The 27,750-nt window shown below is 38.9% G+C and overlaps 1 protein-coding gene across 5 annotated transcripts in view; it reads right to left on the bottom strand.

Annotated features, from left to right (window-relative positions):
• veph1 (ventricular zone expressed PH domain-containing 1) overlaps positions 1 to 27,750 on the bottom strand; it is a 268,147-nt gene that overhangs the window by 162,905 nt on the left and 77,492 nt on the right. For 4 of the 5 annotated variants that reach the window (XM_057838008.1, XM_057838010.1, XM_057838009.1 and 1 more), the window contains 5 exons: positions 24,642 to 24,839; positions 23,154 to 23,536; positions 16,358 to 16,497; positions 16,107 to 16,241; positions 13,140 to 13,257 (listed from right to left, as the gene is read on the bottom strand). In XM_057838008.1, the coding sequence (XP_057693991.1) occupies positions 13,140 to 13,257; positions 16,107 to 16,241; positions 16,358 to 16,497; positions 23,154 to 23,536; positions 24,642 to 24,839 (974 nt within the window). Of the gene's footprint in view, positions 1 to 13,139; positions 13,258 to 16,106; positions 16,242 to 16,357; positions 16,498 to 23,153; positions 23,537 to 24,641; positions 24,840 to 27,750 lie in introns of those variants that run through there. The other variant, XM_057838011.1, reaches the window with a different exon arrangement.

Below are 27,750 nucleotides of genomic sequence, written 5' to 3' on the forward strand. Positions count from 1 at the left end.
GCCGTCAATGGCATCAATGATGTAAATTCCAATGGAAATCCCATTGGAAGTGAATGGGAAATTTTCCCATTAGAAATGAATGGGATAGTTTTTGGCAAATATCCGGGGAACCGTAATTTTTTTCCAAATTCTGTATACAATCTTTATGCCCCCCACCGTCCCGGAATTTTTGATGTCCAATTTATGTGATTTGGTCAAAAATTGTAGGACAAGTAGCGTTTTGAAACTTTTGTTTTTTTTACGGAAAATTGCCGTTTACGGGCAAACGGAAAATTTTTCGGGGCCGTTTGAAAAAGACCCTGCGTCGCACGATAATTCCGGTCATGCCAAAACTTGAACGATGGCGATCGGTGCTATGGTTCGGGCTGTGAAGCGCACGATTTTTTTCCATTCAAAATGAATAGGAAAGTTTTTGGCAAATTTCCGGGGAACCGTAAATTTTTGTCAAATTCTGTATACAACTTTTATGCCCCTCACCGTCCCGGAATTTTTGATACCCAAATTATGTGATTTGGTCAAAAATTGTAGGACAAGTAGCGTTTTGAAACTTTTTTTTTTTTTCGGAAATTTGCCGTTTACGGGCGAACGGAAAATATTTCGGGGCCGTTTGAAAAATTCCCATCGTCGCGCGAAAATTCCGGTCGTGCCGATACTTGAACGGTGCCGATCGGTGCTATGGTTCGGGCTGCGCGGCGCGCCGAAAAAAACGTCAACAATTATTGAATAATAATAATAATAAAGAATAATAATAAAGAAGTACAATAAAGTTGTACAACAACATAACCTTGTTCTTTCCCTTGGAAAGACCAAGGTAATAAATAATAATAATAACTAGAAACTGCAATTTCGGGAGAAATTACACACCTTGGTCTTTCCTCTGTGGAGATACAGATCTTAGCCCCACTCAGGTCTATCAATAGAATGGATCATAATGCCAGTCATTGGCAAAAAACAAAGTAAAAGCCGTTAGAAATGAATGGGAGAATTGGACGTCCATGGACGTCAATGGCGGCACCTTTCATAATTGTTAATGGAATCGGGGAAGTTTGGGGGACACGTCCTAATGATATCTAGTCATTTTCTGTTGATTTGGGGGAAAAAAAAATTTACCATTGAAAATGAATTGGAAAAATTTTGGACGTCCATGGACGTCAATGGTATCAACTTACATAAGCGTCAATAGAATCCAAGTACATTGGCATCAATAGAATGAACAAACATGAAGAAATGCCATTAGAAATGAATGGGAAGTTTGGACGTCCATGGACGTCAATGGCATCACCCTCCATAAGCGGCAAAGCAATCGGGGACATTTGGGGGACACGTCCTAATGATATCGAGTCATTTTTTGTTGATTTGGAAAAAAAAAAAAATTTCCCATTGAAAATGAATGGGAAAAATTTTGGACGTCCATGGACGTCAGTGGTGTCAACTTACATAAGCGTCAATGGAATCCAAGTACATTGGCATCAATAGAATGAACAAACATGAAGAAATGCCATTGGAAATTAATGGGAAGTTTGGACGTCCGTGGACGTCAATGGCATCACCCTCCATAAGCAGCAATGCAATCGGGCACATTTGGGGGAAACGTCCTATTGATATCTAGTCATTTTCTGTTGATTTGGGAAAAAAAAAAAAAATTCCCATTGAAAATGAATGGGAAAAATTTTGGACGTCCATGGACGTCAATGGTATCAACTTACATAAGCGTCAATGGAATCCAAGTTCATTGGCATCAATAGAATGAACAAACATGAAGAAATGCCATTGGAAATGAATGGGAAGTTTGGACGTCCATGGACATCAATGGCATCACCCTCCATAAGCGGCAATGCAATCGGGGACATTTGGGGGACATGTCCTAATGATATCTAGTCATTTTCTGTTGATCTGGGGAAAAAAAAAAATTCCCATTGAAAATGAATGGGAAAAATTTTGGACGTCCATGGACGTCAATGGTATCAACTTACATAGGCGTCAATGGAATCCAAGTACATTGGCATCAATAGAATGAAAAAACATGATTAAAAGCCATTAGAAATGAATGGGAAATTTGGACGTCCATGGCCGTCAATGGCATCACCCTCCATAAGAGGCAATGCAATCGGGGACATTTGGGCGACACGTCCTATTGATATCTAGTCATTTTCTGTTGATTTGGGGAAAAAAAAAAATTCCCATTGAAAATGAATGGGAAAAATTTTGGACGTCCATGGACGTCAATGGTATCAACTTACATAAGCGTCAATGGAATCCAAGTACATTGGCATCAATAGAATGTACAAACATGAAGAAATGCCATTGGAATTGAATGGGAAGTTTGGACGTCCATGGACGTCAATGGCAGCACCCCCCATAAGCGTCAATAGGGTTGGGGACGTTTGGGGTATACGTCCTATTAATATCTGGTCATTTTCTGTTGATTTGGGGAAATGTAGTTTTTTCCCCATTGAAAATGAATGGGAAAAATTTTGGACGTCCATGGACGTCAATGGCAGCACCCCCTATAAGCCTCAATGGAGTTGGGGATGTTTGGGGGACACGTCCTCTTGATATCTGGTCATTTTCTGTTGATTTGGGGAAATGTAGTTTTTTCCCCATTTAAAATGAATGGGAAAAATTTTGGACGTCTATGGCCGTCAATGGCATCGACATCCATATAGTCAATTGAATCCAAGTACATTGGCATCAATAGATTCGACATGCATGGCCGTCAATGGCATCACTGCAATGTAAAATAAAAAAAAAAAAAAAAATTCAATTGGAAATCCCATTGGAAGTGAATGGGAAATGTTCTCATTAGAAATGAATGGGAAAGTTTTTGGCAAGTTTCTGGGAAACCGTAAATTTGTTACAAATGCTGTATACAACTTTTATGCCCCTCACCATCACTGAATTTTTGATGCCCAAATTGTGTGATTTGGTCAAAAATTGAAGGACAAGATACAATTTGAAACTTTTCTTTGTTTCCCATTAAAAATGAATGGGCCAGTTTTTGGCAATTTGCCGGGAAACCGTACATTTTATCAAAAAAAATTTCTCGGTATTTTTTATGCCCCTCACCATCCCGGAATTTTTGACGCCCATCTTGTGTGTTTTCGTCAAAAATTGACGGACTAGTAACAGTTTGAAAGTTGTCTTTTTTTCCCATTAAAAATGAATGGGCAGGTTTTTGGCAAATTTCCGGGGAACCGTATATTTTTTCCAAATTGTGTTAATAACCTTTATTCCCCTCCCCATCCTGGATTTTTTGATGCCCAAATTGTGTGATTTGGTGAAAATTTGTAGGACTAGATACATTTTGAAATTTTATTTTTCTCATTAAAAATGAATGGGCAAGTTTTTGTCAAATTTCTGGGGAACCGTAAATTTTTTCCAAATTCTGTATACAATCTTTATGCCCCCCACCGTCCCGGAATTTTTGATGTCCAAATTATGTGATTTGGTCAAAAATTGTAGGACAAGTAGCGTTTTGAAAAAGTTGTAAAAAATCGGAAAATCGCCGTTTACGGGCGAACGAAAAAATTTTCGGGGTCGTTTGAAAAATTCCCATCGTCGCGCGAAAATTCCGGTCGTGTCGATACTTGAACGGTGCCGATCGGTGGTACGGTTCGGGCTGCGCGGCGCGCCGAAAAAACGCGGAGAAACCATTGCATAATAATAATAATAAAGTTGTAGAATAACATAACCTTGTTCTTTCCTTCAGAAAGACCAAGGTAATAATAAGACGAATAAAGTTGCAGAACAGCACTACCTGGACTTTCCATAGGAAAGACCCAGGTAATAAAGAATAAAGAAAAAGTACAATAAAGTTGTACAACAACATAACCTTGTTCTTTCCCTTGGAAAGACCAAGGTAATAAGGCGAATAAAGTTGCAGAATAACAATACCTTGTTCTTTCCATAGGAAAGACCAAGGTAACTAAAAAACCCATATGATCAATGAGATATCAAACTGCCTCAAACCTTCTATTGAAGAGACTAGTTTTAGCTGATGACTAATGTTTTCACTAAACTTGTGAAACGATACGCAAAGATCCTGATTGCAATATAAAAATAAAATATGAATACAGCGAAATGAATGCATTACCAGCTGTGTGCAAAGGACTACAAATACCTTTCTTTATTGTTCCAAGCTAAAAGTCGTATACTAAAAGTACCTATACTTGCCGAGAATCTTTAATTAGAAGATGTCTACTGAAAGCAAAACAGATCTGTTAATTGAAAGACAGATTTGGGTTCTTTTTGCTGATTCAATCAAATAAGTCTTTAATGCTCCAAAAACTGTGGGAGACTTTGTACATGCTACAACTAGGAATGGAACTGTAAAATATTGAACCGTTCAGTCCAATTTGAATGGAACAACACCCATGTTATTCAGATTGAGAATTCATTTTGCATTGAAGATTCCCAACTTTCTGTGTGGGGGTGTGCGTACAGGGAGCAAGAAAGCCTTCCTCTCAAAATAATGTCCCACCGACTCAATGTCACACTTTAGTTTAGCTGTTGAATTCAACAACTGGGGGGTGAAAACTTGGCAAAAAAAAAAAAAACACTACCTGGAAAGATTGCTTAAAATACACTATGTTGTAAACTTAAAAGGAAACTAGCAGGATTACCAAGCATCTGTATTATAAGCAACCTGGTGTAAATATTTCTGGACAAATGACATCAAGCAACTAAAGGTCAACAAGTTCTGATTCCACTGCTTTTGAGCAAAACATCCCTGTTGATTAACCAGTACATAGGGAGCACTATTTTTGAAAGATTTACAGACCTTGATGTATATGTAGGGTTTCATCGCCAATTACTGTATGTCGTGCCCTGCAGCACACATTTCAGCAAAGTTGTTATTTCCAATATGAGTTGCAAAGCACTCAAAACATTGTACGTGACTTGGCTCAAATGCAAAAACCTTCTAGTTGAGCCTCCAGGGCAATGGAGTAACATGTCGATTTTTATACTTGTTTCACAATTATGTTAATGTCAAAACATTTGGTGAGGGACTGATTTTATTTTAAATTTACATTTGAGCATTTTCTTAAAGTACACATAAATCCGAGGTCAAAAATGATTCGAATAAAGATTTTGTTAAACTTTGGAAAATCTTCCTGTTTTGTGTCTTTTTAGATAGTCTATTTTTGGCTATTACAAACACATGTAGTAATTCTTGAACAGACCCAACAGAAACCCACAATGTAAGCATTGTTTTTATTCCCCAGATGGATTTTTGTGGAAAAACAAAAAAAAAGTGTGTTTAAAAGTCAGAAATTTTACACAAGTAAACCCTGTCACGAGCAATAATATTAAATACTTGGATGTAGTTCTTGTGACGGACAATGTTTTCACATTTTCAGTTTTCCACTGTTGACTGTGGGTTTTTTATGGAGTGTTGATGTTTCACATATTCATAAGATTTTGGACTCTATGCACACTTTAGATGTTATTGTTAAATTGTGAATTGAGTCCAATATCCCCAGGCATGAAAAGAGGTGGCTTCTCATTAACTGGCTGGGTCACATGTCTGCCTCAAAAGTTCAAAGATTCAGCGTACAATCCCTCTAGTCTTACTGTTGAGGTTTCATGTTCTCCCAGCGCCTGCGTGGGTTTTCTCCCAGTACTCCAGTTTCCTCACACATCTAGCTTGATTGAACACCATAAATTGTCCATACGTGTGATTGTGTGTGTAAATATACAGTGGTACCTCTACTTACGATCGCTTCGACACACGAACTTTTCGACATCCGACGTAAAATTTGACTCGCCATTTGTTTCTACATCCGACGAAATGCTCGAAATACGACGACAATGGCAGCACCGCAGACGAATGCACGGAGGATTTTCTTGTGTGACAAATCAACACAGGTTTCAGAAAAGGTTGGTACAGGTGGTGAAACAAGGAAAAAGTTGATGCTTACCTTCTAAATGAAGAGGCAAATGACAGAAAAATATGAGCGTGGGGTGGGCATCCGTGAAATGGCTCAACAATACATCTCCACGGTCCTCCTCCGACCATCGTTCGCCAGTCTTTATAAGTTAAGCTGACAATTCTTATTGTGGTAACATCTCCAAAGAAATCGCCAGCTTCGCCACGTTTTCATCATTTCTTTCACAACTTATTCAACACAAAACGCCTGCTGTCTGCCGCAATTGACGGTGTTCTCAAGAGAACATTCAAAGTGAAAGTGAAACTCAAGCTCACGTCACGTCACGTCTTTGGCACGTCAGCCCCGCGGTGCGTTCAGGTACACAAAAAAACGTCCGCCTTATTAGAACCCGATTCGTTACACTATTACAGGAATTATTATTATTCTTTTTATTATATTATTCCAATTTTGATTTATAATTTGTTTGTTTTGCTACGTGTAATTGCCATTTCTAATAGCACCAGCAGTATTTTTTAAGGATTTAGTGCAGGTTTTTGGGCTGTGGAACGAATTAATGGAATTATAATGTATTCCTATGGGAAAATCCTGCTCGACATACGACCATTTCGACTTACAAACAAGGTCCTGGAACGGATTAACTTCGTATGTAGAGGTACCACTGTAGTTGTTTGTCTATATGTGCTATGCTATTGGTTGGCAATCCGTTTAGGGTGTACCACATCTTCTGTCTATTGTTAGCTGGGATGGGCTACAGAACCCCTGCAACAGTCATAAAGCTAAGCAGTATAGGTAATAGAAGACTAAATAAAAGAGACTACTAATATTTTATAACCTTTATGAATATATTACTCTGTTTTTACATTTGTTAAAACAAGCATGCCTCATTTCCTGTCATTTTAAGTGCCGACATTTGAAACAATCCTGCAAAATTTCATCATCAGACTGTGTCAAGATAAATGTCTTTATTTCACAAAAGTTTTGCGATTAACTGGCAACTAGTTCAGGTTAAAATAGCCTCCAGCTCACCGTTGACCATTATACGGACAAACAGCACAGAAAATACTGCTGTGTCCCGTCTTACTGATTGACATGACTATTAAAATACTAATCATATTACTGAACTATAACACTACTTGTTCTTGATACTGAATTCAGAAGTTCCTTTCTGTAGTGCAATAGTGAGAGGAATCGAAAGGATAATTGCAGTCCAATGAGTCATTGTCATCAGACTGAATTTTGAATGACATTAAGACGCCTGGCCTGAGAGATGGGTCAAATGTCAGAAAGGGGAAACAATAGTGTGCTGACTGAATATTAGGGCTGTAACGGTACACAAAAATCTCAGTTTGGTACGTACCTCGGTTTTGAGGTCACGGTTCGGTTAATTTTCGGTACAGTAAGAAAACAAAATGCAAAATATAAATGTGCAAGTTGTTTATTGCACACCTTTGTGCTTTCAACAATAGGAACATTAGACTATACAAAGCTAGAATTCTGCTCAAAAAGTAGCAGGTATTTAAAGATAATCCAAGAACAATTTGCCTTTCAGACCCCGCGTATTGGTCAGCTTTCTTTCTGAAAGAAAGAAAAAAGTCCTGTGCTAAAGAGAAAAGCAATCCCAATGACAAAGATTTTAACATGTATTTTACAAATAAAATGCCTCAATGAATCATTTTTTTTTTTCTTATGAACGGTTTTCAAAAGCTTTATTGGTGGATTTTCTCAAGTTGAAGCACCACACAGAAATGAATAGATTTAATGGTGTAAGCAGGATCTGTGTATTATTCTTATTTAATCACAGGTGTTTTAGCTCATTTCAATTTATTTCATTTAAATGGGCTATGATTTATTTTATTATGTGTTTATATTTTACAAATGTGATGTAGTATTCATTTATATTGTATATTTTATGTTGTATAACTTTAGTTCCTATGTGAATATTAGTTCCTACCTTTTTTGTTGTGGTATGAGGTTTTGTATTGAACACGGGGCCATGTTGGTTATCATTATAGCAGAGAAGACAGCAGTAAATCAACAAAGACAAGTCAACTGTGCCCCGATCTACCACTCAAGAGATCTGATGGACTCAAAAAGTTGGTTACGATTGCATATTGGTTTAAAAATCGACCCGATCTACCGTATTTTTACACTAGTGACTTCCGGTCTGCCCGATCCTAGCTACCGGTAGCAGTATTGACGCAGGAGGGTCGCGTCTCGCGTCAAATAATAAACTCTGATGTTCTTTTCGTGTGCGTCGTGTTGAGCCGCTTCTGGGACAAGTCCGCACTACGACTGGTGTGCATTGGCTGATTTGGACTTTGGCGGCCACGTTGTCGCGCTGTTGACGTTTCTGGGTTATGCGGTCCTACCGTGTTGGTCCTCATTATAGGAGAGAAGACGGAGTAAATATAATCTACACCAAGAAACTTTAACCCGATCAACTGACAGCCTCGAAAAGTAAGGGTTACATTACGTTAGAAACTCGTTCTGTACGCCTCCGTTCCGAACCGAGCACCATGTACCAAAACGGTTCAATACAAATACATGTACCGTTACACCCTTACTGAATATAACAATTACAGATCTAAGCGCTGAAAACATCTTCCAAATAAATTGAAAGAGCAGGTTCTTGTCTGCACATGTGTATAAAACTATATACAGTAAATAATGTTTGATGAAAGGTAGTAATCTTACATGCACATTTCCCCTGCCAAAATCACATGGAGTACTTCCAAAGAAAAAGAAAACAAACTTTGAGCACAATTGACATGAGAACAATCTGTATATTAGAAACATTTATGGGTTTCACGGGGCTTGCATGTGTACCATCTGCAATCACTTTGCATACAAAAGTGTTTCAGTAAAACAGTCGACTGAGGACACTTGCTGACCTGTAGCTACACACATACACACAGAAGGTTGGGAGAACCCAGCAGCTTACATGCATCTATCAATCATTCTTTGTTGTCATTTTTCACTTGATTTTATTTTGCTATAGGTTTAGACCATGTTTTAAACAAAGCTGCGCTAACACCAAATGAGTTGTTTTTTTGTCCTTCACACTTCTATGCTCGCCAATTGAATTAATTGTGACACTTTGTGGACACTGATGATATGTAAAGGGAGGATGACAGAGTGAATTTGTCCTCATTAGGGTCATACTTCAAGTAACGTGGATACCCCTGGCCTGGACTGTTTGCCAGTCAATTGCAGGCCTGATATAAACGACCATTCACACAACATTGATCAGAGCTCACCGCAACTGAAACATACTACGACTATAATAGTTTACTGTAAACTTCAGTAATCATTTTTTCCCCTCAAATTATTTGCAATCATCGGCAGCAAATTTGCCTCTACGGATGCAATGTTTTGGCGAACTGTTACGATACTGATTTTTGAACTAAAGAAATGCTCAATTAAATCAAAAACTTTCCAATCCCAGCATTATGCGCGATTCAAATTGGATTTAGAAGTCTTAAAGCTTCAAAATGTTCTAATCTAATGTTCTAATCTTCTAAAGCTCACATAGCGGAATTCATGTGGCGTCAAGTAATCCTGTCGCAACCACCAGTTACTGCTGAGTGTTACATCGGATCATTGTTATTGTTATTTTTCTGTGATCAAAAGAACATTCTAGACTGACATACAGTATTTAGGCACACAAAGTATTGGATGTCCTCACATTTTGGCTTGTTATCAATACATCCATATGCTTTGCATTGTCCCATGAAAGCTCAGAATCCTGTGCAAGCAGGAACTGCTGGTGGTATTTCCTGCATGTTGCAGATTCGCCTCTCAGGCCATGTCTACAAGCAGCAGGGTATTTTGCAAAAAAAAACTTTTTCTACTGTTTGGCCTGTCATCCACACGCACATTTAGACGAGGGTTCTTAAAAACTGTGTCCAAAGTGAAGATGTGCAAATTCTGCGTTTGTGGCGCTATCATGTGGACACTGACAAACGAAGACTTAACTGTGGAAACGTCACTGACTGCGACAGACTTTGTCCCTACGTCACACATGAGACCAATGTTTACATTTGGAGTAAATTAGACCGGTGCTTTTTTTAATTCTGTTTATTTTAGGGCTGTCAAAATTATCGCGTTAACGGGCGGGAATTAATTTTTTAAATTAATCACGTTAAAATATTTGATGCAATTAACGCACATGCCCCGCTCAGATTAAAATGACAGAAGTGTAATGTCCGCTTGTTACTTGTTTTTTGTTATTTAGCGCCCTCTGCTGGCGCTTGGGTCCAAATGATTTTATGGGTTTGGGGAGTGAGCATGGTGTAATGACATCAACAATGGCGAGCAACTAGTTTATTTTTTGATTGAAAATTTTACAATTTTTAATAAAACGAAAACATTAGGAGGGGTTTTCAAACAAAATTTCTATAACATGTACTAACATTTATCTTTTAAGAACTACAAGTTTTTTTATCCATGGATCGCTTTAAGACAATGTTAATAATGTTAACGCCATCTTATTGATTTATTGTTATAATAAACAAATACAATACTTATGTACCGTATGTTGAATGTATATGTCCGTCTTGTGTCTTATCTTTTCATTCCAACAATAATTTACAGAAAAATATGGCATATTTTATAGATGGTTTGAATTGCGATTAATTACGATTAATTAATTTTTAAGCTGTAATTAACTCGATTAAAAATTTTAATCGTTTGACAGCCCTAGTTTATTTACAAACTATTGCAGTGCTTCATATTGAAGAACACAGGCAAAGGGACATTATGGAAAAGTATTTTTCGCGCATTGTTATGAATGTACTTAAAAATGAATTAATGTGGTTGGCTGTGGAAGCTTTTTTTCCTTTTCTACAAACGTGCTGTTGTGGACTTAATTTTTTTTTCCTGACGTATTAGGGCAGGATCCTCATTTTTTTTTTTTTTTTTTTTTTTTTAAACCCTGCTAGGTGTAGACATGGCCTCAATGATGCTGCTTTACCACTCCGACCCTTTTGCCCAAGAGGGAGACAATATGGCTGCATGAGCTGTCATGGCTTCTCGGACAGAAAGTTCCACCAAACTTGTGCTAATTAGGCAAGTGTAACAACAGCCCAGTTGGATGCCGTTTTTCTTGATAAAGATTTTGTTTCCTCAGCTGACCACTGGATGTGCACCTTAGAGAATCATTCAATGTTTAATTTTAGCATCTTTTTCATCCCATAAAGTTGGAGAAAGAATGTCACATAACACCTGTAATGCTTTGATGGGATCATCACTCGTGTCGTCTCCACGTTCATCAGCAAGGTTAAACTGCATCCTCACATGCTGGCTTCTTATTATCCCAATCACATCAGGGTTTGAAAAACAGCATGTACAAGATGCTGCTTGACAACTACTCATTAAGAATACTGTAAATCTTTTTTTCCTTTTACCTCTAGCTACCTCTTTCCATTTGCCCAGTCCCTTCATGCTACATACTTTTTAAAGCTTACATTGCTGTAAATGCTCCTCTTAGTCAGAGGTGGGTGGTAACGCGTTACATGTACTCCGTTACATATACTTGAGTAACTTTTTGAGAAAAAAGTACTCCTAAGAGTAATGTTACTATGCCATACTTTTTACTTTTAATAGAGTAGATTCTTGAAGAAAAAAAAAGTACTTTTACTCAACTACTCCACTACACAAGAATAGTTATATTTTTCCTCTTTATTCTACATGTTAGATTTTTTTTTGTTTTTTTTGGTAGCGATGCCAAGACTAGCTCTACTAATTTCGCCAATGCGATGTCGTAACAAGAATCATATGCCTCCATTACACCAACAGACGCAAGCTTGACGTTCTATGATCACGCCAGCCTGTTCACTTACGGTACGTGGCGTCTTTAAAGCACCCTAAAAAATGAAATATTCTACACAGAGCGCTGCCCTCAACATGACTCGAAAGCACGGATTTAAACCTCTCTCCCAGTTTTTATTTGGTACTGATTGACCACGGAAAACTGAAGACATGATCCTTTTAATTTCTTAATAGTAACTATGCAGGAACTACCGTATTCACTATTCAAACTAGGAACTATTTTCTCCACTAGGGGGCTTCTTGGACAAATAATGCTTCATTTCTGTTTTTTTTTTTGTTTTTTTGTATTTCTTTGACTAAATGAGGTTATGTTGTATTATTTTGAAGTAACACAACTCTTACTTGAGTAAAATTTTTGGCTACTCTACCCACCTCTGCTCTTAGTAAATAACCAAATACATACTGGACATAGTTGCAACTAGGACCCCCCCCCCCCCCCCCCCCCAGTGCTACGAAAGAATAACGGCCTGCCATGCTTTCCGTGCGCCCCTGCGATGCTAACACAGTGATATAAAACAAAGTATAAACAGTAGCAACTGCAGCCATTTTAATCAGCTCATGTAGTGAAAACGAAGAGAAAGCAACAGCCACATCTCTTGAACATATTGAGGGTTTAGTAGTTAGATGTATTATCCAACATATGAACGCTCTGCAACCCGGACACCAGTAATCGATGTTGAAAATGGACAAATATTTATGACACTGTCAAAAGAAGTATTCAATAATGTGCAACGAAAATCTTTTGGATCGAAATCAAAAACACACTTTTATCTTTTGTCCTAAAACTTTGAGCCACCTTCATATCTGACTTTTGAATAACACTTAACCTATGAGAAAGTATGTCATGCCTTCATCAAAATTAAATAAAGATACATTTTGTGGCCAAGGCTGAGGTCTTGAATACCAGAATACATAATTTGAAGAAAGAATACACAACAACCTATGTTGTTCCTAAGATGAAAGACTCCAATGCATCCCTTGTGTTCCACCATTGGGACTTAAAAAAAACTCAGAAGAGCCATAGTATTTCAGCAAAGAACCCAGTCCCCCCCCCCTCCTTTTTCTTCACATCTTAATGAGATTCAGAGATGGAAACACTCATGCAAACATTACATCATGAGAGTTAAGTGCTCTTCGAAAACGGGTCACTGGTCCAAAGTCAACTAATCAGAGCTGAATGACTGATTATATAGACCCTTCGCGATGAACAAGACAAGCTTTATCATTACCTGGAATACTCTGGCAAAATATTACTATCCCTCAAGGGATTCAGGGTCATCATCATACGGGTCATTGGTATAGTTTCAGCGAAGCATTCCAAAGTAATTGACCGCAAATGATATGGCGAGGAGAGATCTCTGCATGAAATTATCGTGAGTGTGTGTGTATGTGTGCGTGCGTGCCTGCATCTGTATTTACCTGTGGCCTTTTCAGGGTTGTTGCACATGAAGCATAGCCACCCTCCTTCTTCTTCACTGTAGCCAAAAAGGTCAAAGAAGCGAACCTCCTCCAGCTGCATCTGGAGACTGTCTAGTTCCTAAAGAAGAACAAACAGAAAATATTAGAATTAATACTCCATTCTATTGTTTTTATTTTTGTCTGTGGGCAATGGCTTTAAATATTTTGAATTTTTTTTACATACTCTATAATAGTGCATTGTCATGTCCAGACAATTAGCCAAGGAATAAGAGGAAGTTTAAAACGGGATTAAAAGCAGTTAACTTAAAAAGCGTTAATTGTTCATGACACTTTTTTTCCCCTTTTTCCCTGACCTTACTAGAGTCTCAGAATAAGAAGAATAAAAAGACTTAGAGTATCCCTATCTATTACCTTATACTCATTTTCTTTTTTCAACAGTCCCATATGCACATCAGAACAAATGCTAGGGGTTACGACAGCAAAAATTCTGACTAGAAATTAGCAGTTCCAAGTCCAAAGACAATAAAGATTAAAGAAAGCAAACATCGAAACTAAAAAAAAAAATCCCTTGCACAGTCATAAAACAGTCAAAGATCAAACATGGGTCTATTTCTACAGTGCATTGATTGATTGACTGAATTTATTTCGAAAACATTAATGTCAATGTGTGCATGTGCACCAGTCGGGTTCACTAACACGCAGTTGGACTGTCTTGACGCACCAGATAAAGGTCTTCAGGGCACACTTGAATACAATTTTAGACAAGAGTCTAAGAGTATTTGTAGTTAGACAACAGGATGTGGCCACGAAGAGTGTAAGGCTGCTGGATATCCTCCCTGAACCCTATTTGGAATTTCAAGACCACTCCTGCTTCTTGTGGCACCTCCTCCCTCTTTTACTAGTTTTGATTATTGGACGGATATACAGCTCTTGCCGTGCACATGTAATACGTAAATGACACTAATTAACCTACGTCAGATGCAGCACCTTCTAATATTAAGATCCTAAATATTTATTATATATCCTGCTATTAATATTTTTTTACCTCTTGCCCTCATTAGCCTTACAGGTGAGAAGAGGGATCAAACCTGGACTTGCCAGTCAAACACAAGGCACGTAGAGACAAATCACACTGAAACCTATTGTCTTCAATTAGTCTAACATGTATGTCTTTGGAATGTGGAAACCGGAGTTCACGATGAAAACAAACCAGAGAAAGCTCAGACCAATGACTTGAACCCAGGACCTTTGGCTCCAAGGAAGAAGTACTAACCACTCTCCTTCAGACAAAACATTGTTATCTCAAGTGTGGCTCCACTGTTCCGCATGTTCCATCCTGTCTCCTGTCTTCAGCCTTCACTGCACCTCCTCTTCTTCTACCAAATTTATCAACAGAGCAGCTATATCAACAGAAGTTTCCACTCAGCACACGGGGGGGAAAGGTGAAACAATAATCATTAATTATCTCCTCCATCACAGACTTCCACCCAGCTTAACATTTCTTCATATCTTCCACCATGCTTGTTTTCCTCTTCCTCTCATCCCTTTGTATAACATGTAAAGAAACATTTTGGGGAAAATAACCTTGACTCTTTCCTACCATTACCAATGCCATCTGTCCCCTTTTCGCATGAAATTCCTCTCTCCCCTCTCCCCCAGAAACGTTCATTGTCATTAAACTGCTGAGATGAGTCATAAAAGGCAAAACTTTTTTTTCAAAATTTCAGAGGCCTTAAACATCCCAGCAGTCTCTGATTTAAATCTTTCCGTCAGTATTATTCCTCTCTCACTGGATGCAGTTCCTCCCTATCCTCCCTTTCCCTTAGTATGTTTTATTTTTTATTAAAACATCTCAAAATTTAGTTTTCACATCCCACACATAGATAGGAACACGTCACTTTGCGAACAACACACATGCATGTTCCCACTAAAATTTCATGGACACTCAGTTCTTTCCTTGAGTACACGAGCAGAAGTTATGTGCTGTATCATGAGCATTAAGTAGGAAATTGTACAAAAAGTTCAGCAACATGAGCATCACAATTCGCAAATGTCTAAAGCATTTTTGCACACTCTAAAATTAAATCAAGTCGTGCTTCATAACATTTAAAAATATCTCAGACATAATGAAATAAGGAAAAAAGCTACATTTTGTCCCAATTTCCTTTTGATTATGCGTAGGTATGGCTTACTCAACAAGCATAAAAACATCCCACACAATTGCAAAGAGCCACCTAAAAAATGGATGCCTACACTACCTCAAAAGAGCTGGCCACATTATGAAGTTCATTTCAGCACACTCATAAAAATCCTCCAATTCAGATAAGACAGCTGAAAATAAATCCTGTACTCCTCCACGCAGTTTTTTTTTTTCGCTTTCCTACTCAGCACATTTTGTGTCTGCATAGTTGCCATTATGACGGAAATATAATTGTGGTTCGTTTGATTTCTTGATTGATTAAAATACGCCAATGTATACTAAAGAATCAACAAGGGATCTCGTACGTATACAAATTTGTTTTAATTAAAAAGAATGTATGTTCCGGTTCTATAAATGGGTGTGTGAGTATGAAGACTCAGATTTATGTGAGGGTATGGCAGGATGTTTAGGCTCATTTTGGTAACTACTGCAGCCACAGCTCACATTAAGTAGAAAATGAGCAATGTAATATTTTCCGAGAAACTGTTTAGCTTTTCACCTCATAAGAACCCAGTATGGCACCTAGACACTTCAAATTCACTTCCATGCTTGAAAAAAAGTGCTTGAAAGTGGTAAATGATAAATGGGAATTTTGCCGGTGACCTCTTCACCACGGACGGGGCCACCAGAATTAAATATAATTTATGACAAAATCAAAATGGGTGTTTTATCGAATAAAAACTCTTTCCAGTACAGAATTTCTGCAGTATCAGCACTATCTGTAGTGTGTGCGGCAGCAAGACTTTCCATAAATCACGCAGAAATACCTTTCTGTGTGGGGTGGCATGTTGCGTCATTGCCATGTGGAAGCTGTGAGCTCCTTTGAGTTGAGTCTTTCCCCAAAGAGAAGCCAACTTCTGAACACATTCATCTGACAAGCACAGAGGAATGTTGGACTTACTCTACAAAAGACAACATTTTCAACAAATAGTGAATATTTACGTTTAGAACAGAATTTCTAACTGAACTGAAATTTGAAGATGTGTGCTATAATTGATAGCAAGGTGTTTGGGTGCACCTGTAAATGGAGCAGCATGATGTGGATCCAAAGATGGGGCCGCCGGCTGCTTAGGTTAAAACTGGACTTGGCATACAGGCAGTAATGAGCCTTCAGGGGACAAGAGAATGACAGTTTGGCCACACATCCTCTGTTGGATTCTGTAACGAAATAGAATAGAACATAGTTATTGTATCTTCATAAGCAACAGACAAGGGAAAGTGCAGACAACCTTTGAAAAAAAACACATTTTTTTGTACAGCTTGTATCCGTGATCTTGTGCTTTTGGTCAAGTCCCACAAATTGTGACTATAAGTGAGGGTAGGAATGTATAGATCAAATGGTAAATTGAGAGCTTTGACTTTCAACTCGGCTCCTTCTGTTGTGAAATGTTTGGTTAAAATGCATACTTGAATTCATAGTAAATAGTAGTTTAAAATCAGCTACAAGAAATAGTTAAAATATAAAACATTTCTATTTACATTATTTACATTGAAAAGTAATAAATACACAGCTAAAATTATTCTGAATATTATTTCCTGAACAGTTAACATACTTCTAGAGATTTGACAGGAAGTGCTTTTATTTTGAAGCGCGACAGAGTGAGTTGCTGTAAAAAAAAAACAAAAAAAAAACAAAAACAAAAAAAACAGCCAAGTTGAATGAGCCTTGTTATGGCCACAATGCCTTTGTTTTATGTTAAACTGCAGCATTTTTAAGCAGTAAATGTTCAAGTTGAAAAGCGAGCGTCTTGGTCATCATTAAGAAGCTTCCACTACCCTTACACCTTCTTTACCATGGCATACTATACCAGCAAGGTAAGAGAACTCCTCCCATACTTCAAAAAAGATACTTGTCTGAACAAAAGAATCATAGATAATACCGATGCTGAACTAATTTACCTGTCGATCTCCATTCCATTCTCTATGTAGAACAGGGGTATCCAAAATGGTCCTGAAGAGCCGCTGTGGGTCCTGATTTTTGTTTCTACCAATCGAGCACGGACAGTTTAACCACTTAAGTTAAGCACCTGACTGCAATCAACGGATAACACTTGTAAAACACCACATTGGTGAAATAGCGTTGTCTTGTTTTCTTGGAATGAAAGCCAAAATCCACGGCCCTATGTGGAATACTTTGGACACCCCTGATTGAGGCCATTAAGGTATGGTTTGGCCTATCATCCACACGCACATGCATTTTTGGGCATTGAAAACGAGGGTTCTTAAAAACTCCTACCAAAATGAAGATGTGAGAATTCTGTGTTTGTAGCACCATCATATGGACACTGACAACCAAAGATTTAACTGTGGAAACGTCATTGTCTGTGGCAAACTTTGTTCCTGCGTCACACAATGTTCACATTTAGAGTCAACATGGATCCCTTTGCACTGGGTTTAGATCTAATTATTAGTCAGGTGCTTTTTGCTTCCATTTATATACAAACTCTAGCATTGCACCTTATTGAGGAACACATGGGAAGGACGAGACAATTATTTTTTGCGCATTGTTATGAATGTACTTTAAAGCGAAAGAATGTGGTTGGCAGTGGATGACTTTTTCCTACAAACGCTGTAAATAAACGTAATTATTTTTTCATGACGTATGAGGGCAGGATTCTCGGTTTTTAAAAACCCTGCTTGTCAGGATCCACAAATGCAGGAACAAATTTGGACCTCACAACAGACAACAAGCAAATGAGGGATGCGTACAATGGTTTATTAAATACCAAACAAAACCACACGCAATCGCGGGAAAAAGGGGAAATAACAAAACGGGTCCGCGACATAAGGTCGACGGGGATCAATATCTAAACGCGAGGGTAAACCTAGGTGACAGGCAGAAAGTCAATAAAACAACTAAAAATACACTTACATACCTGCACTCGGTAGAAGAATACAAAACTAAAGCGACAGACGACCACAACCCACAGCAGGGGTGAAATTACAAAATACATGGCTACTCGAAAGTACAAGATGTCTAATGGCGTCCAGCAAGGAAATATCTCGGCATCCTACTCGTGGATCGCCTGGGTCTTTATACTATTGTTGATGAGCAGGAATTAGCTGCAGGTGCGATGTCAGGAATGCCCCCACTCTGTAACAACACAAAATCTGACCAGCAGCAGAACGTGACACTGCTAGGTGTAGACATGGCCTTAGAACAGTACTTCACAAATAGTGGGGCGCACTCCCCCAGGGGTGGCGCATGTGACCTCAGGGAACATGCTTTTCTTTTGCCATACTTGAATAAAGTGTGCTTGCACATCCACTCAGTGGGTGGCAGTGGCGCTCTCATTTTCAGAGTGCGCGCAGTATTTTTGAACTAAGCAAGAGCACACAGAAAAGAGATGAAGAGCTGAGCGGCGTGCGCCGTTTTCGAAAGCCGTTTTCCGACCGGACTCACGCAGCGACCCACTGTCTTCTCTGGTTCTCACGTGTCCGCCCGAGAAGTGCCATTTTCGGCTTGGGATCGTCACGACGACTGCCCTCACCTACGGTTCTCCCTCGGCCGCCGAGAATGCGCTTTTTTCGGGCCGTTTGCCTTTTAGCTTTGACTTTTAATGCAGTGTGAGATGAGGAAAGACCCCTGTTTACTGTGTCTAAAAATGATTATAGCGGACAGCCGGAAGCCAAATTAATTAAGACGCCACTTAAAGACATTAGACCCCAATCTCATTGATTAGCCGCTTGATTGTTTTTCAGCGAAAACGTGCCGAATATTGCCAACAATCGTCCCGTTTTGTCAGTGTTATATCAGTTACTGTATATCAGTAACCCAGTGAGCACTGTTGGCATGCTCAGTGCAAAATAACCCCACACCATTGCAAATGTGGTGATACTATGAGCAGCGAAAATAAAAACTGACCTTCTGTCCAAACTCCAAAGACACTTTTTTTTCTCTTCTATTCAATTTTGTTTTTCGGTCAATGTTTTTTGGCAGATTGTCCCTTCTAATCAATTTGAATTTGTTATTATTTACTGATTTTGTTACATTTTATTTTTCAGTATGAAATGGTCAAAAATGTACCTTGAGTGTATTTTTACAGTTTGGATGTGACTTTTTTTTTTTTAATTCAGGCAAATTTATGCGCATTAAGTATTTTCTGTTACAAACAAAACAATGTTAATAAAGTTATACTTTATTGTAAGTTGATCTGTTACTTTTTTTTTCTTTAATGGAAAAAAAGAACACAAAGTTAGGCAGAGGCGTACTTACAGTATAACAGTAATATTATAGACAAACGATACTATTTACAGTGGCAGCAGAGAGTTTGGGGGGGCACGAAACATTTACGTCTGCCTTGTGGGGGGCGTAACAGAAAATAAATGAGAGGCACTGCCTTAGAATAGTGGTGAAACATTCTCATATACTTTGTGAAATTCTCGCTTAGATGTCAAGTTGTTCTTTTTTAAAACACTAAATAGCAAAAGTGAGAAATAAAGTTAATACTTTTTTACATTTTTCACGTTTATCTATTTTGATACAGTATGTATTTCATTTATCGTTTTATTTATTTTATTCTTTAGTTGTATTCCAGGAATGTAAAAATGTATAGCTGTACTTTCTACCCTTTACATTGTCAAAATAAGTTCTCCCTCTGTGATTAATTCCACTTGTGTTGAGATTACAGGTACACGATAATTATTGGTCCGATAATTATCGGTCCGATAATAGGAATTATGACATCATCCCAATAAATCCAATAACATTATTAATAGGCCCGATAATATACGTATAATATTTTTGGCACGGTGTCGGTGGATTGGGATGTGTGCGTTTGTTTCCACTCCTGTTTAGCCAGTACAACGTATCAGTGACTGTGTGTGGTTTGGGAAGAGGGAGTTTTACAACAAATCAAGCGCTCCCTTTCTGTGACGTAACGCTCAAGTGACAGCAGTACTGTGCACAGCACGGCTGGCTAACAAAACAATTAGCATGGCGTCGGTAGTGTGGGATGTGTCAGTGGAAAACGCTTCACTTGCAATTTGTAACACATGCAAGCCGAAGTTCCACGAGGAGGGAAAAAGGTGTTGCGCTACAACACATCTTAATAAGCCATTTAAAAGATCACGTCGCTTCGATGGTGTTTTAAAAGAGTACGACGATGAAGCAAATGAAGCTGCACATCGAATTTCAAAGCCAGCTGTGTGGCTAAATGTTGGCGCTAGACGACCAGCCCTTTTCCCTTGTATAAAGCATAGGATTCGGGTGGCTACTTCGTCATTTGGAGCCCACGTTCATCACTCCAAGCCGCCGCCACTTTTCAGATGAATGTTTACCAGCAAAGTATGATGAGATTGCCACACTCCTCCATACTTTGATCGGCAACCATGCACGGCACACATAGGTTTCATCACGGACAAACAGTATGAACGTGTAATGTTAGTCCTGTCAGCATGCTTGGTCTAACGGCGCAGTGGCTGGATAAGGATTTCGTACTGTACAGAGAAGAAACCTCATGCTTCATTGAAAATGGGTTCACTCACTGCTGTTTATATGGATTATTATAAGGCAAGCCATTAATGCTTTTTGTTGTACCATATTTGATAATCAGGAATGCGCTTTCACTAAATTTATAACGTTTCAGTGTCATAGTTATTTAGTTTTGAATACTGTGAAGAGTCTTAATGCACTTTTTGTTTCAGTTAAATTTAAAAACATTTACCTGTAAGTATTTCTTTAATTAAATCCTAGCCTTGGCTTATGCAAAGTTTTGTTAGTGTTCTGGAGGCCTCATTTTTCTATCATTGAGTGATGAACCTTACTATGGCAATTAGCAAATGTTTGCATTTTAAAGTTATTTTTTACAAGTTATTGAGAGGCCTTTTGGTTATTGATAGGCTTGCTGTCCCGTAATTGCCAGGTTAAGTTGTTTCATTGACCAAGACTACAACAGTCGCCTCTCCTGTAGCACCAAATGTTTTTATCTGATGACAAAGCACAATACCTGTTGGGTTTATGTTTTAGTCCAGTGCTCACGTTTCAGGGAACACCTCTTCAATGACATTGACTAATTGATTGCGATTGACTCAAATTATATTTATTTGAAAAAATAAATATTGGCACATTATTTGAAGTCGAGACTGTTCTTGTCTTTGTTTTGTTAATTATAATAATGTTCATGTCATCATAAAAAATCTGGTTAGGTCAAAGGCAAATCTATGTTGAATCCACCACTAGTTTTTTAAACTCCAGGGGTTCGAAAACTGTGAATATACGTTTTAAAATTTTTTATATGTATTATCGATTATTGATATCGGTATCGGCTTTGAGGAGCAGGAAGTTATCGATATCGGTTTCAAAAGATGGATATCGTGCACCCCTAGTTGAGATATTGATTGACTGAGTTCTTTAGTGTTTTATAATTTTAAAGAAACAAGGACAGTATTGCCATGGAGGAAGACAAACCGGGAAGAAGGCAAGCAAAAACTCAGTGATACAGTATTACTATACTGCTGAAAAGAAAACGTACAAAAATTCTTTGGACCACAATAAAATACAAACCTTTAAGTAACAAAGAGATTTGCGTCTCATCTACTGTAAGAAAAAGACAGCAAAACCGAATCAGGTTAGTTCTGCATTTCTGCATTTTTACCCTTGAACTGCTTGATGTCTTGCTTCTAAACAAGGTGACCTGCCAAGATTAGGTTAAAAAATTCCCAAACACACACAGGATTGTCCCACATCTGCTATGCAGTCAAGTTCTCATACAGATGAAACACAATACATTCCAACTAAAATTTCATATAACACCCTATTTTTCTTAACATACTGTATAACCTTGTGAATTTAGTTGAGTCCCATTAGAATGAAATATATGCTTCAAATACAACTTTTTCCTGCCAGGTCTCACATGAGAGCTTGTCATAAAAACATAGATTAATTAGGCATGCAAGCAGTACCCCTGCATGCCCTTTCCTGGTTTAACACTCCAATTGAAGGTGAGTCATTTAATATTTGTTGAGCTAAGGTGTCCCAGACTCCTTGCTAAAGGCATATACATGATGAAATTAAATTAAATCGAATCCAAAAAGAGATGAAATTGCATATTTATGCCCTCAAGATGTGATTCACATCACTATGAAATTACCTACCTCTTAGTGTAGAGTAATAAATCCATGTCTACACTCTTAGACCTTAAAATTTGAACTGATGGAATGCTGAGTCATTTCTTGACTAATGTTTTTTAATCATCATTTTGTAAATTATATTCTTCTGTTAGGGCTATGAAATGTGTGGAATCTTTCTATAATAGAGTAATGACTGTGTACATTAATTCAACTGTGTTTACATTTACTGGCCTGTCTTTTTCTAGATTGCATTTATATTGACAAGCTTATATTTCAAAGACTTAATTCTTATTTAGGTGAACTATGAATGGATTTAATTTAGTCCATTTTCAATGTTTCTGTCTTTCTTTCCTTCTGTCTGCATAGAAATCAACCATTTTGTGAGTGTCAAAAACTGAAATATAGTAACTTCAATTACCGCATTAGTGTTTAGTATTTGTCGTATCTAAAACCTCGATACCCTTATAAGCAAGACACACAAGCAGTCTAAAAAAATAGAATTTATCCATTCATGTATAGCTTATTTACTCCGTAGTCGATTTATAGATGAGCGCCCATCCCTAATACCGACTAAATAGAAATTAAGCCCTTTTATATACTAAAAGGTTGGAGTCAAAACTGCCAAAAAAACAACCTTGCGGTTATTGTCATGTTATGTGAAAATAAACCTTAGTATAATGGTTGAAAGAGTGATGCATGCATGTGTTCGGAGGAGTAATACGCATGTAAGAAGGACATCTTACCTTCTATTACACATTGCTCTGGTATTGGGATCTGTCGGACCATGTCCTTACAAAACTCTCGGATCATCTCCAAATTGTCTCTTAAATGGATGAACAGTCTGTCAGCTACCCTCGCTTCCTCCTCTTTGTTCTTCTGCTCAGTACAAGCTCTCGCTGCCTCTTTGACCCCACAGTCTGGCACAGAAGCGGCAGCAGATGTAGGTGCAATGTCTGTCAGTTTCCTCGCAGGAGGCATCACTTCTTGGTCTTCTGATGAATGCTGGCAGGGCAAAGTGCTGGTGAAGGTGATGTTGTCTGGACTCAGCTCCACTCCGTCTCCGTCGTCCACGCCATCCGAGTTGATGGATCGCAAGCGCACAGCATGAAGAGCCAGGCTCTTTGACCTATGAGAGACCGGAGGGCCACCAAGGTTGAATGCAATTTCAAGCCAGAGACATACATTCTGGCCAAGTTGATTAAAGCTGTAAAAATATGAAACCACATTGGGTGGTATTTGATTTGGAAAGTCATGCCTTTTGCCTTTATGGCATTTTTTTTTTTAACTATGATAAGTGTATTTCTCTATTGTTTAACGCACTGGTTTGGGTGTACGAATGCGTGCGAGGGAGTAGTAAGATGGGTCATGCTGCAAATCAGTGTTCGTAGTGTGCAATAATGTCCAACCACACTGAAAACACAGCCTAGTAGTGCTAAGTGTGATGTTGGGGAGTCTGTGTGCATGTATGTCTAGATGTGAGCTGTAGTCCCGTGCAAGTGTGCTTATGGATTCATACATTTTACTGTTCTAATGGCTGAAAAGTGCATTGGCTTCTGTGGGAAGGTGTTCCAGCTATAGGGAGATTTCCCTCCCCTGTAAGGTCTATTCAGGGCTAACGGAGAGGAGGGTCTGTTCTGAGGGCAGATCTCAGATTCAGCAGGAGCAGTTTGATTTTGTTCCTGGCCACAGAACAGTGGACCAGCTCTACACCCTCAGTAGGGTACTTGAGGATGCAAGGGAAGAGGAGCTAGATGAAGTCGCTGGGGAGAAGGAAGTCTGAGCTTCCCCGATGAAGCTGCTGCCCTTGCTGTACAAGGGTTGTTACATATACCTGACTTAGGCGCAGAAAGCATGAGATTGATTTCCACTCAGTAGTGGTGTCATTGGGAGTGTGAATGGTTGTCCATCTCTGTGTGTGCCCTATGACTGGCTGGCGACCGGTTTAGGGTTTAGTTCACCTTTCGCCCGAAGTCAGCTGGGATAGGCTCTAGCTCCCTGCGACCCCGACAAAAATAAGTGATGTTGAAAATGGATCAATGGAGGTTTGTACGACAATACTATATTTCCTAATACTTGATGTAAAAGAAGTTTGTAAAAGACATGTTTTTAACTGTCAAAATGTGGGAAAAAGTGCGAGCACACCTGGAAAACACACAACTACGGAAACTTTGTTATACTCAAAACACTTTGAATTGGATCCAATATGTGCTAATGAACATATTCTTTCCCACCTGTTGAATCTCATTTCTCGTTGCTCCTCCTTCGCTGCTTGGTTCAGACTGTATCTCCGCTGGGGGGCAGGAGAATCATCCTGCACCTCCACCTCACCTCCGTCCTTCACCTGCTTCCTCTGGTCAGATCCCTCTACTGCAGCTCCTTCTTCATCTTGACGTGATGCAGTAGGAGATGGCGAACATTGTCCATTTTCTCTGTACCACACCCACCCCGCACACACACAAGAAGAACTTAACATTCGAACCCTAGTTCAATTGAAGTATGCAATACAATGATTTGCAGAGCCCTTTCAACTTACAGTAAGCCTTTATTCAATTGAACAGACTACAAACTACAAAGACAATAAATTTAATGATCCAATTGTTCAAGTATTAAATGATGATTTCTTTTTTGCAAATATTCCTCAATTTGATGCGTTTCTAGAGCAAGTATTAGGAAAGTTTTAACATTTTGTGAACAACTGTGTGAGCAAATAGTCCAACAGTTCAAGAATAAAATTTACAGGAAATTTAGGAATTTATTATGTATCGGCATTAATATCATCAAAACATTCTGAGAATCTGGAAAATACCTGCAAAAGTAGCAAGGCCAAAAACACAACACCAAATGCCTGTGACCTTAAATATTTATGGCAGCAATGTATTAAAATCTAGCATCATTGTGTAAACTAAAGGATGTTGTCGTGTGGGCTCAAGAGTATATCAGAAAACCCCTGTCCGTTAACACAACTTGTCACTACTTTTACACCTTGCTTGCTTCCCTGTGCCTGAACTCATCTGCAGCTAACTGACGAGTCCACATGTCAAATTATCCTTAGAATTCTTGAAGGTCCAGGCCGCTGGAGGATGGACTCGCTTCCTCGGTTTCACTGTCACGGACCAATTGTGTTTTTCCCCATTTTCAGCCAGCGATCGCATGTATTTTTGTATTTAATAAACCATTTAACGCTTCCCTCGGTTGTCTTCTGCTTTGAAGTACAACCTTGTTTCCACAGTAGCGGACCCAAACATCGGGATCAAAACAAACCACACATTTCCAAAGATGGACAATGGACTCTCTTCCTTGATTCTACTGTAACGGACGCATTGTGTAATTCCCCCTTTACAGCCAGGGATCGCATGTATTTTTGTGTTTAATAAACCACTGAACGCTTCCCTCCATTGTTTTCTGCTTTGAAGTACAACCTTGTTTCCGCAGTAGCGGACCCTAACATCGGGATCAAAACAAACCACACATTTTCAAAGATGGACGATGGACTCTCTTCCTCGGTTCTACTGTTACGGACACATTGTGTAATTCCCCCTTTTTAGACAGCGATCGCGTGTATTTTTGTTTGCGGGGCAGCGGCGGGGAGAGGCTCGTTCTCTCCCCTCGCCTCAGGCCCCGCCGAATAGGAAGGCGGCCGCGGTGCGTACGGAAGTCTCGGGCACAGGCCTAGGTTGAGCCGCCGCAGGTGCAAATCTTAGTGGTAGTAGCAAATATGTATTTAATAAACCCTTGAACGCATCCCTCTGTTGTTTTGAAGTACAATCTTGTTGCCGCAGTAGCGAAAGTAGAGTAGTAGAGGAAGTGACAATCGGCAGGCTATGATTTACGTCATCAGCCATCATGCTGTGACCCGGGAATTTAACGCCTGCTTTCACGCTTTCCCAGGAAAGTCCCGGGCATGATATTAAGAAGCGACATGTGAAATCTGTGAAATGCGTAATCTTCGTGTCAGTCGACCCGGGAATTTTTTTTTCCCACATACAACTGCTGCGCGTTATAGTCCCGGTTTTTCGGAGTGTGTGAAAGGGGCTTAAGTTTGTGTTTATGACAAGTGTTGAAACCGACATTCATATGTGTCACTTCCCTCCCTCACATTCTGGCTCACCTTTCAGGTTTTTTTTCACATTCTCACATTTGTTGCTTCTAGTTCTCGGTCTATCAACTTGTACATTCCTTTTTTTCAGCAGCCCCATTCTCCTCCAACCTCTTTGTTCTTCCTTTTTATGCACTGCCAAGTATTCTCTCTATCTTGTTCTTTGTGTCTCAATCACTTCTGCCAAAGTAGTTAATACTAATTGCTTTGGCACTCAGTGGAGCGCAGACTTTATTCAAGAATAAACTGTTGGGTAACGTGATCAAATCCAATTTGCATTAGTTTGTTCATGATTTTGTTTGTTTGTTTGTTTGTTTTTTGTTTTGTTTGTTTTTCTGTCAGTATGCTAGCTAGCAGGCTACTTTATGGTTCAAAAGAGAATGGCTTCAGAATGACTGAAGTGTGATTACATGGATAGAATGCTGCATTCTGGAAAGAAAAGTCATTTAAGGAAAAATTGCCCTAAAATGTAATTCATGATAAGACAATGGTGTTGTGTTTAACACAGTCGTGACATCCCAAGTACTGTTTGGAGTGTGCATGTTGCCCGCATGCTGAAGTGGGGTTTCCTAGGCTTTTTCCCCAAATACTGCTTATATGCATGTTACGTTGATTTAATACTTGTCCATACTACCGTACCTCTAAACCTTAATAGGGTTGCATGTGTTGTGGAGCCAATCTTTATTGACTTAAGGCCAGAAGTGGGGTACATCCTAAACTGATAACCAGCCAATTCAAGACACAAATTGTGAAAGACAATCACATTCACATTCATCATGCTTTGGACCATTTAGATCAGAGGTGCCCAATACGTTGTTTGCAATCAACTGGTATAATTTAAATAGAGTGTCAGGTGTCATGTCCAAGTTTGGAAAACTATTGGAAATTTGGCCTTTGATTGACATACAGTACATGACATCAAGTCAAATCTCGTTTTTCTGCAAGAGTCACAACACATGCAAAATCAAACACTTGGTAGAAACCAAGAGAAAACCCACAGTGGCATGGGTAGAGCATGCCCCACACAAGGAGGTTTTAGCCTGAATTTGAAAACTCAACTTCTGAACTGTGAGGCAGATGTGTTATTCTTGGTCCTTCATTAGCAAACAGGCCACCCATCAGCAAGTTGAATGGAAATATATTGTGCACATTTTGCTCCAATGATATATATCCTGCTTTTGGACTTGGCAGAGGTAAAACCAACAAGTGTTCTCTTTGTCCCTCTGACAAGTTTTTCTTACCAC

Source organism: Corythoichthys intestinalis, chromosome 6 (genome assembly GCF_030265065.1).
Source record: "Corythoichthys intestinalis isolate RoL2023-P3 chromosome 6, ASM3026506v1, whole genome shotgun sequence".
In the NCBI taxonomy this organism is placed as follows: Eukaryota; Metazoa; Chordata; class Actinopteri; order Syngnathiformes; family Syngnathidae; genus Corythoichthys; species Corythoichthys intestinalis.